The 18492-nt window shown below is 41.8% G+C and overlaps 1 protein-coding gene across 1 annotated transcript in view; it reads right to left on the bottom strand.

Moving 5' to 3' along the window:
* bcr (BCR activator of RhoGEF and GTPase) overlaps nucleotides 1-18492 on the bottom strand; it is an 86065-nt gene that overhangs the window by 21226 nt on the left and 46347 nt on the right. The window contains exons 2-8 of the mRNA XM_056403905.1: nucleotides 17440-17624; nucleotides 10946-11050; nucleotides 9484-9669; nucleotides 4684-4791; nucleotides 2735-2795; nucleotides 2568-2620; nucleotides 1687-1827 (exon numbers count right to left, since the gene is read on the bottom strand). Coding sequence (XP_056259880.1) covers nucleotides 1687-1827; nucleotides 2568-2620; nucleotides 2735-2795; nucleotides 4684-4791; nucleotides 9484-9669; nucleotides 10946-11050; nucleotides 17440-17624 — 839 coding nt within the window. The remainder of the gene's footprint in view (nucleotides 1-1686; nucleotides 1828-2567; nucleotides 2621-2734; nucleotides 2796-4683; nucleotides 4792-9483; nucleotides 9670-10945; nucleotides 11051-17439; nucleotides 17625-18492) is intronic.

Below are 18492 nucleotides of genomic sequence, written 5' to 3'. Positions count from 1 at the left end.
GCTACTACGAACCCCGTGTGCAGCCAATTAAAATAAATGTCATTTTGCCCACACAAATTCTGCCATGATCGAATTTGTGTTGAAAGCGTTCATCACATGAACAGAGGATTATGAAGGAAACTCCTTTACTAAGTTAAACCATCAGTACTATAAGAGGCCTGAGTCCTGACGGCACAGAAAAAGTTTAGCTACTGGAGCTGCGCTGATGGTGATGTGTACACACATCAGCAGAGCGACAATCCAGAAGGGTGAATGTGTGCTGACGTGGTAGTTTGAACCAGAAAACTTGATTGTTTTATTTAATTATAAGTATTAAACAGCATTTCAGCCAGATATTCTCTACTAGGAGTGATAACAGTGATTTAAGCGCCTTCCTCGTCACTGCATGCTAAGCTTGTCAACTTCTCCAGGTAATGACAGTCTTTTGAAGCCTCTAACACGTTGCAGCTCAGTTGGTGAAATGCAGAGAAAAACCTCAGGCATATTATAGACAGTGTCTATGGTAAGGTAGAATATAATGAGCCCCATTGATTTCCATGTGCTGCTTTCATGTATCCATCATAAATATTTGATGGCTGGTGTGGAGGTCTGGCCAGACTGGGGTGGAACTGGGGCCTGCGGGGATAGAAGGGGAGGTATGGCAGGCAAGTGTGTGTGTTTGTGTGTGTGTGTGTATATACGTATGTTCAAAGGCAAACAAGAGCAAGAGAAAGAGAGAGAGTGAATGGAACAGAGAGTAGGAAAAGAGTGCGTTTGTGTGTGTATGGGAGGGTGCGGTAACGACCCCCCTGTGAGCGGAGGGAGGAGCCGACAGAGCCTTTTCGTTCGCTCGCTCCTGCCCTCCGTTTATGAATAATTAACTGGGAATCTGCCAGTCAGAGCGGACTGGTGGCTCATTACAAGGCATTATGTACGGCAGTGTCACGCAAGCTATCAATCAAGACGCATCCATTCATGTGCGGGAGAGACAGTGGGGGGTAGGTTGTGTGTGTGTGTTTGCGGTGTGTGTTTAGGGGAGATGGAGAGATGGGGAAGCCACCAGAGAGACACAGAGCAAACAGAGAATCACCCTCGACTACGCAACCCTGGTATGACCATATAAGGGCATGGGCTCTGCTTTAGGCTTCAGATTGGTGGTGGCCCCTCTACAGCCATACACTCATTTGACTGTGACTTCAAGGTTATTTAGAGGGAGGGGTCATTACATCATCATGCTCAACAAATATACATATCTATCTATCTATCTATCTATCTATCTATCTATCTATCTATCTATCTATCTATCTATCTATCTATCTATCTATCTATACATATATATATATATAAACATATTGACACACACATATATATATGTTATACTATTATCTTTGCCATCACCTGTCTGTAGTGGAGGAAATACTTTGTAGCACCTTGGTGTTTTATTTTGGTTAAAATAAGTGTTGTAATATTAGACCATTGAGAACATACCACAACTATTTCCTGCTGTTGTCTTTATGAGCAGTATTAGCATGTTCAGGCTCAAGGAGATCAAATTAATTAAAGCATTTTCTGATGTAAGGTGGCATGTTTTTTTTTTCTATAGCGTGTTTCATGGATATTAAACTAAAGTCCTGTGTCCACAGATAAAACAACCAATTTAAGATGCAACACAACAAATAACAAAAAAAAAACTGTCTGAACACTCACCTCTCCCTTCTTGACCGTCATAGACTGGCGTCGGGGCGTTGTCTCCTCATTGATGCTGGACAAAAAGTTCTGGGAGATCCGCAAGGCATCCTGCAGAAGAGGGTGGTCCGGGTGGCTGGTGGGCGTGTGTTTAAGCAAGTCCTACAGTACAGAAGCAGATGAAGAAATATTAACTGTCAAAGGCAAGCATATTAAAGCACACATACCTGGGTATATATATATATATACAGTATGCACACAGATGTGCAACTGAAAAGTTACAGCAGAGTACATGTAACTATTGGTCATTCAAGCATGCTCCTCATTTTTTTTTTTCCAACTTAAGCTCTTTGATGCACAAACAGTTCACTCAACATCTTACTCAGAGTTCATGTCTCAAATGCACCCCCGCTGAAAACAGAACATAGGTTATTACTTTTTCATAGATGCAAAAACCAAACCGAGAGTCCTTGCAATAAATGGTAAAATGAAGACGGTAGGTTAAGCTGCCAGCTTCGCTAAAACACTAAACTGGCAGTGCAGTGGTACAAGAAGTTCCCACAGGAAGTAGAGAAAGGAGAAACAAGACGTTAGAATAATAACACGAAGCCTGTATTTCTGTGTCACTTTAAAGTCCACACACATGAAACTGTGAGCAAACATATGTACACATCCCATGATTTCATCGGTAATGTGTTACGTACAGTATCTAATATGATCCAGCATTGCAACTGTTGTTATTTCAAAGAACCTCAGGTCGGGAAATTGTTCTTTGCCCAAATGTTTTTGGAGATGGTGACCAAATATATCGTAGAGTTTTCATCAAACAGTAAAATAGCATGTTTTAGTCTGCAGTGACAATATTACGTAGAATTGCTGTGTCAGCGCTCCCGCACACTTACGTGAAGTACCAATGTGCTGCGCGTCACTCTGTCCACTGGTTTATATAGTAAAGCTGTGGATTAGAAAGAGGGGAAATCGAGTTGTAGAGTTGTTTGTATGACTGAAATGTAATATCTTAAACATAAATATTTCAATTAATATTATGTTTGAATATTTGGTGACTGACCCTCTAGCGAGTTCTTGGCTGTCTGGTCCTTACAGTCCCTGGGGCTCCTCACCTTCAGGTTCTGTTTGGAGACAAAAGGCAAGTTCAAACAGTGAGGCAGAAAGCCTCTAAAAAAAAAAAGAAGACCTTTACAGTACAGTAAGTGGTTGGAAACCACAGTGAGGTTATTATCTTTGCTCTTGCTATGAGGTCATCCACTCCCAAATTAATTATGCCATCCTCACCCCCCCCCCCCCCCCCCACCACCACCACCATCTTGCTCAGATGGCTCAGAGTCATGCATCATTACTTAGACCATTAACAACCCTCGATGATGAATTCCCCATCCTGCATGTAGACACCAGCCTCAGCGCTAACTGGTAGACCTCATAAAACATAGACGAAGACTGATGATGGATCAGAAACTGCCACATGCTTGAAAAAATAGAGAAAGAAATGGGACAAGAAGCTCCCAGACTTAAACCATCAAGACTGCTGAATATACATGGCGTAACACTGAAGTTTATTTTTATCCCAATAACCTAAAGCTAATTAATAAATAATTTACAAACTGCAGTTCAAATAAACTTCCCACAACGTGTTACAGTTATAATGAGGCTGAATCTGGACTCGGCTCGACTTTCGGCTGGACGAACAGAAAAATCCCAAAATGCATGTAATACTGTTTGAGCTTCCACAGTCCCAATCCATATTAGACCATTTGAATGTAACACAGTTGGGAGTGTAGCTTACTCACCCAAACCAGGAGTGGTTTTGTTATATCAGCCTGCAAAACTAGATTTGAGGCATGAGAGTCAGTGTTTTCAAATCTAGTTTGTCCACGATAAAAGATATTGTTCTGAGCCATCGCAGCTGTTGGAAACTTGTGTTTAGGGATTAGGTAAATTTACGAATTTATTACGCTGTCAAGCCTCATCTAGAGTCTGTGTAGGTGATACTGAGCTCATATTTTTCTGGTCAGACATGAGAACGAGAATGAGAGCTCTAAGGGCCAAATACGACAGAAAACTCCAGCCACCGTCCTCTGTATTGTTCCATTTAATTGATGTACAAACATGTGTAACAGACAAGCAATATTGTACGCATGAGCACACACACAAACACACACACACACAAAATTGACACCGGCTGCCTTTGTATAGAAATATTCAGCAGAACATTCAAATTTAAGTGCAGGGAAATGATAAAAGCTGCGTGGGTGAATAATGGGAGAGCGTTTTGCGAGTACAGTACATCAGGTACAAACTAAAAGCAGCTGTAAAAGAGACTCTTTCTATACAACAGGGTTCAAAAACTGCTCCTTTCCTTAATAACACATAATTTAATACTATGTTGTTAAGTAAGTCATCTTTTTTTGTCGTTTCTGTGCGACTGCCTTTCCTTTACAAATGCAGAACCACCTCTTCCACGTCAGAGGGCTACTGAGCTACATTACTTGGTGACTTTTAGAGTAATAACACAGTAGACGTTTGCTTTGTGCGCATTACACAAATGTTAATATCTCTTTGGCGACGCATAAATCAAAAGATCACCAACCAGATAATCATCTTGTGGAATATAGGCAAGAAATACTAGAGTTTAACAAACACTTTAGAGTAAAGATGGTGTAAATTTCCTCCTGTGATAAATGCTGAACTGAACAGTGACTTACTTTTATCTTAATTAGACACAGCATCGCTCCATACATCAAAGGAAAAAGAACAAGTTGTGAAACTCAATTGGATAATTTGCTGGTATGCAGGGGTTAAGTGTCTGACTGACTGATTTAACACGGTGGTAAAATGATCCCGTAACTCAGAGATCACAGATTTAATCACTGAGTAACTGTTCTCTTTTCGTCCCAATCCTTTCCCCACATTCACAGTAAAGCTTTCAATAAAAAGACATATTACTATCCCTGCTTGGTATCCTTATTGTTTTCCTTGTTATTTTCGCTTTCCCCTGCTTACCTCAGAGATTTCAGCAAACTGCGTGTTGGCCTGGCAGCACTTCTCCGCCGTCTCCACAGCCAGCTCGTAGTTGTCCACAAATGCTCGGTAAACTCCCAGCTGGCTGGCCTGGTGGAGAGCAAGAGGAAGAAAGAGGGGAGGGATGTGATGTTAACGTAGAAAACAAAGAAGTTTGACAGCAAACTTGTGCATCACTCTATTAATTACAGTCAGAGTCAGCTTCTATATTGTAGGAGGAATAAATAGCCGGCAAACAGCATTGCCCACGTGTTCAGACACAACAGCTCATTGTAAAGACACTAAAAGCAATGAAAGTAGGTCTTTCAGCGAGAAACTCAGACACACGGTCCCTCTTCACTACTTCCTCCACTTCATCCCTTCACTGCACACGCCAACTGCAACTCAAATGTTGCTCTAAACTTAATATGAAATATTGTTTTCTAAAAATATCTAAAAACAAGTGATAAGGAGACCAGCCTGCACATCTTTGTGCATTGTCAAGCTTTATTGACACGTAAACGCAACAAAGAAACATACACACAAAGCTTCGGTTTTTAAGAAAAGAGTTTAACTGTGACAATGCTGGAGATCAATAGTGAGGAACAGTAGTATCACAAATAGACAAATCTTTACAACAGACAGTATGACGTCCACCTTGACTTTCTCAGTGTAAAAAACAAACAAACACGAAACTGCTAAAGTGAGATGAATCATCCTTGAAATTTCATAACAGAGACGAGAGCTTTAGACGGTAAATGACCTGCAGACAATTCAACGAAACCACCAGCAACAGAGAGACACGGATCACGGTCACAACAACAGCGTGTTACAACTGTGCTCCTTGCAGCCAGGCCCGTTGCCACAGCAACCGGGGAGACCTGCACTGTGCTGGGGCGAGTAATTAATGATTGGTGTAACGGAGGCTATGAAAGCACGTTTAGGAAGCTGTACAGCTGAATAAAAATCCGGCAAACGCTGCCTGCCAGCGCTGCGATCCATCTCCACGGCAAACAAAAGGACAGTCAATTCTCCTGAACAAAAACCAAAGGAGGAGAGAGTACAGTGGAGACGGGCTTTGTGTGTAATGTACACACACCTCTGAAAAGAATAGCAAATGCCTCAGTAACTCTCACCTGAGTGGGATGAATATATGAGCGCATTGAACCTTTAAAGCTCATTGTGACCGAACTTACAACTATCCGTCAGCCCTTTTAGCCCAATATGAACCAATGTAGGGCTCAAATTCTTTTTGTTCTTTCCAGAGTCCTGTAGTTCTGGCCGTCATTTGTATCTATTACGATAACATTACTCACCACAGTAATTGCTGAGATCTCAAAGTCCAATGGGGAAACAAGCGTGAGCGGTCAAGACAATCAGACGCAGTCCTTAATTTCATTTTGTTACACTGGATTTTGTTTCATCTTATCTAAATGTTGATGTAATCCAGTGTAATGTCTATTCTCTCTTATTGTTGTTGATATTAAAATTGTTGCCTTGTGTGAAACACTTTGTAACATGGTTATTGAGAAGTGCTCAATAAATAAGGATTATTATTATTATTATTATTATCATAAACATCACGTGAAAAGCAGTGGTGTACTACAAGTGTAAGCCAATAACTGTTACTAAAACTATCTCATACGGAGCTCATTCATTCTCTTACAACCTATTTTTAGGCATGACCATGAACCTTCATGACCCGACCTGATCTTTGGCGTCAGTGGGAGGGGGAGTTGAGGCAGGAATGTGAAGTCACAAGTTTTCTAAACATCGTTTGCACGTCATCGCTGGCAGATAAACTGGCAGTGTGTATGTGTGGTGGATCTGAAAAAAGTCCAAAAAGTAGCCACAGCTGTGAGACTACACGCCACGATCCATCATGAAAAAAAAAACAAAACAACAAACGCACAATGGAAATGTGCGCCTCCTTTGGTAACAAATTACTGTCCTGAATCTGTGTTTTTAAAAATACTGGCTGATGAATTTCAGGCAACAAAACTGTTCCAAAATGGACCTATTGTGTTTTGCACATACATCCACAACCCAGGAAGAAGTAAGGTGGTGGGAGGCGAGGAGTAAAGCAATTTTCACAATCCTGCAATCCTGTGTCCTGCCCTGGGCCACACAATCTGCACCGCAGCGGAGGCCATTCAGAGCGTGACAGTTTGACTGTGGAGAGAAGAGAGAGCCCGAATGTCTGCCAGCCACCTCCACAGAGCCACACACAACGGCATGAAGGCTTACCGAGTGTTCGGCTGCGGTTACAGTATCATAGCAGAAAATGGCTTTGGGTGATGAAAAGAAACTGCTTGGGTGTTTGGATTTCTCCGTTCGGGATTTGTCCTGCGCGAGACTATGTGTGTAATCCACAGTGGAAAACAACATTAAGGAAACAGCCTCATGACGGACTATGGCCTTTATACGAGAAGGCTGGATTTAGCCGCCTGGTTTGTAAGGGAGTGCTAACACATATTCATTCTCACATACTTGGTTGTCATTATGAAGTTTCTGCCTGGAAAGCACTCACTGAGATTTTATTAAAAAAAAAACAGCCCTTAAACTCTTAATCCCTGGGAGTAACAACTAAAAACAGGTTCTGCTGATACAAAATGTCACATGTCTTGGCATCTGCATGGTGCAGGTCGTTCTCTGGATTTAGTCAAAAACACATTTTGTTACAGAATTGCAGTGAAATCTGACGAACCTGATGCACGACCCTACAGCATAGTCTGCTCAGATAATCCAAGTATTCATCTTTTTGCCCTACACAAAGAAGGACAGACAAGCAGGTGTCACGTATCCTCCAACACACGCTGAATACACTCACTATACACTATACACACACACACACTACAAATGTGTTCACTGATCAGTCTGTAGGTTGGCTGCGTGAGGCCAAACGAAGGATCAAGAGGTTTTTCTTCTTCGTCTATAAATGCACAGAATCAGGCTCTTTTGGTGCTCCTCCTTCTCTCAGGAGCAACATTCAAAGCCAGTTTATCAGCCTGTCTGTCGTCACGGTAAAAAAAAACCAAAAAAAAAAACCTTCCCTTTGCCGCTGTGTATGAAGAGTGTGTTCATGAGGAGCAGAAGCACAAGTGTGATTTAGCCCTATTTTCAGCCTTCAAACACTTCTCTCTGACACTCATGCTCATAACCTGTCACTGACGCTTTGCCTCTTCCTCTTTTCTCTCTGTCTCGCGCCTTCCTTGTTCTGATGTTTTATGACTCCTAAGCCCGTCTGCTCCCCGCACAGATTTCAGAGTCATGGCGAGACAGCTCTATCAGAGTCGCAGCAGCCTAAATCTACTCGCCTACCCATATTCGACTCTCTCAAACCCCCCCACCCCCATTCCTTGTCTGTATCACCTCCTCTACTCCCATCTAATCTCTTCTCCCTCCCTCTCCACCTCCTAACGGAACGGCTGTCATGTAGCATTTTCCCTTTTTTTTTTGTAGGCTCAGCGTCTTCTCCTCCTGACTTTTATTAACTACTGTCTGGAGTGAGTGAATGGGACGGAACCAGTGTGTGTGTGTGTGAATGCATTAGTGTGTATGTACAGTATAAATGCGTGTGTGTGTGTGTGTAGCTTTGAGCAACAAAGACAGCCAGATTGTTGAAGTTGACAGAAAAAGTGTAAATATACTATGAAAAAAAAAACGCTGTCTTTGTCAGGCTGACGTAATGGTCTATGACTCTGCTCAGTATTTATTTATTACCCACATCAGCAGGAGCTGAGTGTGGGGTTGTTGTTCGATGGGCTAATGTGAGCGGGGAGCAGTTTTTTTTTTTTTGGGGGGGGGGGGGGTTACAAACGAGCTGCTAAACAAAGTATCTGATAAAAACTGAATTTTGGTTTGTGCCTCCTTGATAGAAAAAAATACAAATTAAATCCTCATTTCTTAGGTGAGCCCCAAAGGGAGGCTCCTGAGATAATTTAATAAGAGAGAGAGAGCGTGTGTGTGTGTGTGTGTGAGTGAGTGAGTGAATGAGTGAGTGAGTGAGCAAAAGAGAGAAGCTCCTATTTATAGCAGCTTCTTCGAGACACAAAGCACACAGTGCAGTGATGGCCTCAGCTGCCTGAGGCAGAAAGGCGGCATTGTGAAACACGCCTGCACCTCCCTCTCTGTGTGTGTGTGTGTGTGTGTGTACACGTGTGCATGTGTGTATGTGTGTGTTCCAGCACAAGTGAATCTGATGGGGAAAGAGACAGAGAGAGAGAGGGATAGAGAGGTAAGGGGGAGAGTGAGGGAGACACTATTGGGAGAGGAGCAGTGTTTCAGAGAGAATTATACAAATGATTCATTGTAGGTTAATTGACCCATTGTGAAAATGATTAAATAGACCCAGTGTACATTTGGCCCTCACATCTTTGGCAGAAACCACTGGAGGGCAGAGGGAGAGTGAGCAAGCGGCTGTTGAGGCGGAAATAGGAAGAAAGAGACAATTCAGATTCAATTTGTCCAAATTTGAAATGATAAAGAAGAGCATCACTGCAAAAATCAAATCTACATTTTTGTTATTGGTTTATTGAATTATGCTGGCAGATTCTGCCTCTGAAAGCCTCCTGATTCAAGAAGTGACATTACTGTGAATAATGTCACTCTATCACAGTAGGTTTACTTCGGATCTGCGTCCACAAGTCAGAAAATGTAGCTGTAGTACCCAGAATGTCAGCTTTTTTTGGGTGCCCAGTTTTGTCACTCTGATAAGGGTTACCATCAGGCAGTTACATGTTTCTACTGCTATGGGTACACACACACACAAACAATACAACTCATCTCTTTCCTTTTCCTCACCAGTTTCTGGAAGAGGTCCCCGACTCTCTGGTGGTGGCTCCACTGCTGAACGCGGGGCAAAAGTCCGTCGTAGAACTCCTTGTGGATCTCATAGAGCTCAGGCACTTTGAAGAAGATGGTTTCTATCTGGGCCACAGTGAGGACGGGCTGCGACGTTGTAGCTGCAGCCTTTAGAGGCTTCATGGGCTGAGAGGAATAAACGATGGAGACGACAGGGGGGAACCATGTGGTGCAGCGTGTCTTTGAGTCAACTCAATGTTTAATGAAATTCGTAAATTGGAAAAAAAAAAAAAGATGTGTCCCTTTTATAGGCTTCGAAATCTGTTCTGTATTTGTAAAGTCAGGTACTTTTGATCATGTCTGACTAAGAAAAACACACATTAGCTGCCAAATAAGAGGTACTTAGGCATGTAGAGAATTTTATGACACATGTGAATGCTTTAAATTATAGTACACAACTACACTGTTCTGACTGACAGAGGATCTAAGTACAGAATTACAGTATTTGCAAGGTTACATCTGCATCTTGTACATGCCCTAACAGGCTGCATGTTCAGCTTTTCTTTACAGGTGAAAAGTTTAGCTAGCAAGTTTAACTCATAAACAGCAACACACCATGCAACTTTACTGCCACAGCCTGACTTGTTCTGGTATGACCAGTAGCATAATGGTGGCTATACTGTTAGCTAATGTTAGCAAACTTTGGTATATCCAAAGTTTACTTACTTACTTAATATTTACTTACAGTTAGTTTAGTGTCTTTATGCCTCTTGTCTGGTTGTGCCACTATTTTTAGCATGTTACATTAATTTAACATTGATTCAATGTAAATTCAATGGTTCTGTAGTGAACGTGTTAGCAAAACAGTTGCGTCTGTACACATCTAGCAGACACACAACAACAAACAGTACAGTTGCGAGCCATGGAAACAAAAATAATTAGCTAAAAGATGCTAATATACGCCATAGAGATGAAGGGAACTGCATAGTAGGGTGATAATTCTCTGCAGGTCTGTTGCTATGATATTACACCCAGTCATTTAATCCATTGTTAGTATAATATTAAGTATAAGAGCATCTTTAAAGCCACCGACTTGAGAAATTCATTGGAAATAAGGGAAATTTAACGTGCCATTATCATTTATTTCCACTTGTGGCCATAGCGGCTGCTGTTCAGCCAGTGTTACATAGTCTCTCTTTAATGGTGTGTGATATTTATTTGAAAGATTGCTCACACAGGCCTAATAAGACTCAGGATAATGGTTACCCAGGTTAACAGTATGACAAAAATCACTGGAGGTTGACAAATTTCTGTCATCTCATGGATCTTGTTACTGTGATCCATTTATGTTTGCAGATGCCTCTAGTGGCACCAAATGAGTGAATGGGACACCTAATATGATTCTACTGTATATTATTTATTGTGTGTGTGTGTGTGTGTGTGTGTGTGTGCGTGCTCTTACCAGCAGCAGTGCCTCCAGATGACTGAGGTATGTTTCTTCAGTGGCCAAGATCCCAGACAGGACCCACTTCCTCATCTCCAAACCTTTTTCCAGGTCACATTCAGTCTGTAACAAACACACACAGAGGCAGACATTTATATGAGGTTACAATAATGTCCAGAAGTACAATATTATGCACACAACGTAATCCAATCCTGTACGCACCTGCCACTTTTAACTTACATTTGTCACCTCTTTTCACATTGGAAGGCATACAATTTGATTCTTTTGTGTCTGGGGCATGAAGAATATTCAAAGCATGATATTAGTCCTTATATCAGCTGATTAAAGGACCTATAATATGACTTGTTTGTAAATCTCAAATTGAAGGGTTCCTGGTCGAGCTTAAAACTCCTGCAGGTTTGCTGTTTGTGAACGCTACAGTCTGGAAAATCAAACAGCAACAATTGCACTTTCTAGTAATCGTCTCCAGGTTGCCTCCCCCGTTCCCGTCAGCCCAGTCAAAGCTCACTGAGCAGTACGGACATGAAAGAAAACAGAGAGACAGAGAGATTCCTCGGGCTGTCTTGTTTAACCACGAACTTTGAAATAACTCAAACGGGCAGGGTCTCCCATGGGAGCAAGGTTGGCTTATAAATGTGTGTGTGTGTGTGAGAGTGTGTGTGTGTGTGTGTGTGTGCGCGAGTGCACTGAGCCCAGGTTAGTATGTTCAAGCATCCGGTTCCTGAAGCTAAGAGGAGGGGGAAAGGGAGAGAAAACAGGAAGGAAGGGTGAGACTAAGAAAGAAGAGGAGAAGAGAAGAGGAGATGGAGACATGAAGAAGACGAGGCAGATCCAGGGTAATTAAGAGAGGACAAAGAGTGGAAAGAGGGCAGACATGACGAAGAAGAGACAAAGATACAAGGTACATTTTGTCTATATGCGACCATCTACAAGGTAGAGAGACAGAAAAAACAAAGTTCTATGTAAAACTTGTTTCATCCCAGTGACATCAAAACTTGTTTCTCTGCCTCTGTAGCTGGGAAAAATGCAAAGAAGGACAGAGAAATAAGATAGATATGAAAGCTAGAACAACAGATAAGTGTGAGGCAGGGAAAATGGTGAGAGGAGTGTATCGCAGACAGAGAAGTGGACCCAGAAATGTCCCTTCTGAATGAAATTCCTATCAGGAGCTGTCATGTCTTCTGGGTAGATACTCTGTACATAAATCTTACACACCACGCAGCAATCACACTGGTTCCTGGTGAGACAGAGGCTAAAGGAACGCTGAGACTGAGTGCACGAGGAGGGCAAAATGGTCAGGAGGAAAGCACATTTGGGTCTGGCTGCTATGACTTCAGCTGATTCAGCCGGCTGGACTTAAGCTACCTGGCTTCTTCGACTTTAGTGAGACACTGAGGTCATAGGTGTGTTTGTGTGGATGAGTGTGTGCCTGTACAAGAGGACAGAAAATCTGTTGAGTAGTGAAGATCAGAGCTAGAGAAAGGATGTGAACTGAAGGATGTGTGTGTATTTTATTGTTTTTTTGTGTATATTTTATGTATTTCTTAATTTTTAATGTTAATCTTTTAAAGGATGAGTTCACTCTTTAAAAAAAAAAAAAAGTATCTACCTACATCCCTATATGTGCAATGAAACCATCATGGTCGACCGTCCGGGCCATAATGAGAGTTGTTCTCAACGCCATTAGGATGGAGGAGACAGGGGACAAAATCTAGGGTCCTCGTTCTGTGCAGGAATGTAATTGCAGCTGAGGGAAATCACAGCTGACATGAGGTTTCAGGTCATTTTAAGACAGAGTTAGAAACATTTGAACCTAATTATCATTTCTCAGATTAATTGTTCAATTGTTTGTCTGCAAATGTTAGAAAAAAGTGAATAATTCACATTACAATTTCCCATAGCCAAAGGTGATGTCATCAATGTGCTTGTTTTGTCCAAATTAACAATAACCAAAAATAGAAGTAGTAAATCCTCATGTTTGGAATTTTAGCTTATTAAATGACTTAAAACTTTAAAGTTATTAAAATTGCACCATTTCACGTCTCTGTGTGTCAACCCACTTGTCATTCTACAACATATCTACCCTGCAGAGGTCAAGCATTTTAGAAATATGTATCCTAAAACAACTCACAAGAAGAGCTCAAATGCAGCTCTTCTTGTGAGTTGCATTTGAGCATGTGCTGTGAGTACTGAGTGGGTGTACATGCATTCATTTACTGTAAGTGAAGGGGTAAATGGGCCTGAAACCTGTTTCCATGGCCACTGCATAAGCAGATGCTAGCACGCACCTCAGGGGACTGTTATAGCCCAGAATATTATGAAACGGTCCAGGATTATTATGGCCTCTATTATCGAGGAGTCCATTATCAGCACAGTTACTGCGGTGCCAAATGATTGGTTCGCCTGTTAGCCAAAAACACTATTTAAAAGCAACAAACAAATCCTGCACATCATAAAATTTGGATAGTGAACAATTAAAAACAGCGGTGGTTTCAGTTCAATGAACATCAGTCCTTCATGACGGCAGCTCTGTGCTGGTCTGACCAGGCTGCATAATAAAGTGAACTCAGATGTAAACCACACAGGTGTGACCACGATTCAAAGGGGGTGTAACCGTGGCTTTAAAGTACAATGCAAATTCTCCTCCTTCTTCATCTGACTGCCTCATCTTTAAGAGTTTATGCCTCTACTGTACACTGAATATAGTCTCTCATTTGCTTTTTCTTTCCTTTGTCTTTTCTTTTTTAGGTGAAGGATAAAGGAATTGATTCTGACAGACATGTATTATGCATCACACAGACTGTCTGGGGATCTGTGCTGTATATAACATTCCCCTGAAAAAGCTTTAATTGCTCATTATGTACAGACTGTAAGACACCCAAAGCAAAAAAGTTTTCTCTTTGTAAATTAAGAGAGCAAATAAAAGGGTACTGGAAGTAAATAAGTGATATATCTATGATTTACGATTGCTCTTAAACGTGTTATGGTGAATTGCAGTGGCTTTGAATTGGTCTGTCTCCACTGACTTAAAAGGGAAAGCCTGGGGCAGCAACGGAGCCCCATGAATGTTTGTGAATAAATGAAAAATGAATGAAAGTCCTCGCCGAGCTACAAGTATCAGCATGAGCTATGTGACTTCACCAGCTGGTAAAAGAACATGAGAAACATGAGGGTCCATTTGAAGTATCAAAAAAGAGAGAAGGAAACTTTAACATCCAGCCACATGTTACTGAACTAGCTGAGAGGAGACGGGAGTCTTAAAGTGTGTATTCATCCTTTCAGACCCCAGACGACTCCCCTAGGAAGTACCCACATCTCCAGACATATCATCTTTTATTCATCGCCGTGGCAGCTAATGAGCCCATCTCTTGGTTCAGACTAAAGGGGTGTCTGCTTGCATTTTTTTTTTTTTTTTGGTAATGAAAAAAGTAAAAATAAAACACGTTCTCCCTGCTGGGTTTGTATTTAGGCTTGTGTGTCTATGTTTTCACATCCAGTATAGTCAACAAAAGCTAATATTTAACATTTCAATCCCCACACTTACACTCTACCACCTCACACACACACACACAGCACCCCCTCTAGCAGTGGCTCTACCTAACATGATTTGGAAAGTCTGATTTTGCTTCTGATTTGTTTATGCATGGATAATGTTCGCAGGAGATACAGGAGGATCAATACAAACAGTGTTTTATTTGACGAGCGGCCCGATGTAGCTCAGGAGGCTCAGATAGAACCTGAGCCGCAGCAACTGTAATAACATTATTCTCCATCTCTGCCCCTCTCTCTTTTCCCATGGAGCGCAGGAGACTGTCAGCTCACATAAACACTCAGAGCCAAGGTTGGAGAGGATAGAAGTGAGCGTCGGTGCATGCCCCGTTCCACACTTTATTAACCCTTTTCAATTTTCATTTTTCATATTCTAATCTGTTTAGCATCTTGTCCTGCCATCCCTCGCTCTCTGAGATGCCTAATGAGATTGCTTCCTATCGCCGCATGTCTGCTATGTAATGGAGCGGTTTCAGAATTATCCTGCGCTACAGGAGGAAGACAGGTTTTTTTTTTTTTTTTTAAATGCAACATTACTTCTGGGTATTTAAACTGCTCTTCAGCCTGATGTGATAGACGGTGACAGAGTTGGTGTCTACTGGGGTTTTCCAGATACGATGCTTGTGATGCTGCATGATTTTAATTACAACAAAACAAGATGTGCAAGCAGTAAAAGTTTATTACAGATGTGACAGATTATAACAAGGTAGATTTCAGTCTTTCCAAGCCTCCTAATCCACTGAAATTCAGTGCTGTCTGAGGAGGAAAAGAAATTACCTCTCCCTGAGGTTGTGGCCTCAAGGTTTGATGTCGCACAGGATGAAGGGGCAAAGAAAACTAGGTGGATTTAGTTGTTTTCATCTACAGTGGGGTTCACCAGGAGCAGAGAAAAGGATTCATGAATTAGGGGGAATTCTGGGGCTATCTAATAAATCCACAAAATGTGGAAGGAGGAAGAACAGAGGAATCCTGTTTAACTTGGGGAGGAAGAACAGTAAAGAGGTTTCTCAAGTAGGTCTTGTACCTTAATTGATTAAAAAGTAGTGCTTGTGAAAGATGTGCTCAGTGTGATGTGCACAGTTGTCATACGTCAGTGGCTGACTTCTGATCAGTGCCACCCCCCTTTTCCCTCTCCAGTGCAGGGAAGAGCCACATGATCAGAGAACAGGATCCACTGTGGAGAATTAGATCAGCAGTATCGCTGGTGGTGATGACTCATCACATTGACATCATAAAACCATCAGCTCCCGCTGAGCCAATCAGAGTCTATCTGGGCTCTGACTCATCAATTAGACTGGGATGCTGTCTGAAAAGAGGCTGTCCAAGGACATATCAAGGGCGATGGTAACTCCATTTTCTTGGCAGTTATTGAAAGCCTGTCTGGCTGCTTGGAGAATTTGTTGATGGATTAATTGTTGTATGGCTGTTTAATATATTTAACTGACCATCAGACACTGCCACTGCCAACTCTAACACACACACACACACACACACACACACACCTACAGCGCCAGGTTTGCTCAAGGTTTCTGCCTCTAAACATGTTTACTCAGTAAAATCCTCTTCAATCTCTTCTACAATAAATATATCATTCTGCTCTGAGAGGAAAAAGACACATGTGTGCACTTGTACATATGAGAAGAAACTGGTTTGTGCAAACTCAGGCAGAAATTACATGGTGTGTGTGTGTGTGTGTGTGTGTGTGTGTGTGTGTGTGTGTGTGTGTGTGTGTGTGTATGTGCGTGTACATGCATGTGTATAATTAAAATCAGTGAGAGTTCCAAGCTAAAAGGTCAAAGGTCGGGTGCAGTCAAGGGAATCACCATTTATTGGCAGATTCAAGCCATCAATCAGATTGACAGGCGCTCTCGCTCGTCTGCTCAGACAGTGGGCAAAGACTGAGGGGGCAGAGTAAGTGATACTGCACCATGACCACTGATGTGATTACTTCCACCAAGGGCGCAGCGGAGAGAGGCAGTATTAGCTTATTACATTCTCCCACGATACCCATCTATTCTAATCAAACGTATGGCTGTAGCATGTTCATTTGCTACCTACAAATTCTGTGGTGCAGAAAATTAGATGTAAATGTGAATGACAAATGAAAAATGTATATATAATACACAGAAAACGTGTACAATATATGATAAATAGAAAAAACATAATAATCAATAGAACAAATATGTACATGTAGCTTAAAATAGATTCATGCTCATATTCATCTTTGCTGACTCTGGGGTTGTGCGTGTGTGTGTGTGTGTGTGTGTGTGTGTGTGTTTGCAGGCAGATGTGCATGTGTGTGTCCTCCCCATGGTAACCCATGAAAAGCACCAGACGTCATAGATCACTGGTTTTCCCTCTGCAGACAAGAACGAGGGAAGGAGGGAGGGTAAGAGGATGAAGGCAGTGATTGAGGTGATAGGTAATTCTGCCTAATACCATGGATGAGAAAAAGCCAGACTCTTAAGGGGGATGAGTTTCTTTGCCGGATGACTGCTTCCGTGGTTATGAGGCAGGAAATATTGTCCCTTATCAATCCTCTCAAATGGCAGATTTGATTTCTCATCAATTGACAGCTTTTGATGGAGCAGGATTGCTGTAAGAATAGATTACCCCACTTCCTAGACTGTATTGAGGTCAAAGTATTAGCCATTGAACAGTGATACCAACCGTGTTTGTAGAATTGTGTATTCATGTGGGATTAATGGTTTGTATCTCACACTAATAAAATCAATATATTGATATAAATTAGATCAGAGCCTTGGTTTCTCTTTAGTCAATATCTGCTGCTCAGTTGCTGCATCACCCACAGGAAGGGGAAGATTTCCTGTTGAGGAAATTTGGCCACTTGAATTGGATTTAGTGTAGATGACTATTTTCCAGTTCAGAATCTACTTTCCTAAATTAACATCAGCCAAGAGACAGTGGGAGAGCATACTGACCGACTTGGAGGACTCCAACGATCCCGAGGAGAGGGTGTCCCGACTGCTGCGGCTCTTGGAGCTGAGGTGCGGTGAAGATGACGGCGAGTCATCGATGTACGGCAGGATGTCGTGGTGCCTCCGCTGCTCTTCCGCACGGTCGGCATCGTAACCATATGAAGGAGGGGTCCCCGTGAAATGACCATCTGTCATGGGAGAGGACCAAACGTTACATTAGTATCCTTTACACTCTTTCAAACTTCTCGATGTTTCTGTTGAGACAGTTTGCATTTATATATGATCTCACATGTGGTACAGACCTCTGATTTTTTTTCAGTCTGATACATTCAGAGCTGGACTTTTTACAGTTAAAAAAATCAACTTGTCAATGGATGAATCTAAATGACATCTAAACAGTTTAGCATTCCTGTGCTGATATTCCTCGTTACTGCACTATGTTCATATCAGCCGGCTGATTTAGGTCCAAATTGCAGGTCAACACATGTCTTGCTGTCTTATTAAAAACTGTGCTAAATGATTGAAAACTGAAAATCTAGGTTAGCTACAGACACTGTTTCACTATCTCAACGACCATATTTCAAACACAGTTAGGATGCGAGTCATTGAAATGCAGTTGATACAATGGTGTGGAACCTAGATGTTTAAATATCGCTCACTTTTAAACCAAATTTTTTAGCCCACTTTGAACGCAGATATTCAGACGTCTTTTGACTTGCAAATCACCAAATTCATGCTTACTATGAAGCTTTCTGTACTGTACTCAGTTTCCAGAGGGGCAAAGGTGGGGAACACAGTATACAGCTGGTATTTGGTGCTGTCAAACATAATTTCATATCTTTTGCTAAACATAACTTCAGTAAGCTTTGATCTAACTAAAACCCATTAATGCTACCTGACGTCACAATGCACACTGGGCAGGATCTCAGTCTTACATTTGCTAGTTGGCCTCGTGTCATGTATTGCAGAATTAATTTCCAACACTAATTAATGCAGTTCTGGAAACTGGGGCACACAAAATGAATTTCCCCTCTGCATCTTTGTTCATGCATTCAG

This window comes from Seriola aureovittata, chromosome 18 (genome assembly GCF_021018895.1).
Source record: "Seriola aureovittata isolate HTS-2021-v1 ecotype China chromosome 18, ASM2101889v1, whole genome shotgun sequence".
In the NCBI taxonomy this organism is placed as follows: Eukaryota; Metazoa; Chordata; class Actinopteri; order Carangiformes; family Carangidae; genus Seriola; species Seriola aureovittata.
This window is presented reverse-complemented; position numbering and strand designations above follow the sequence as displayed.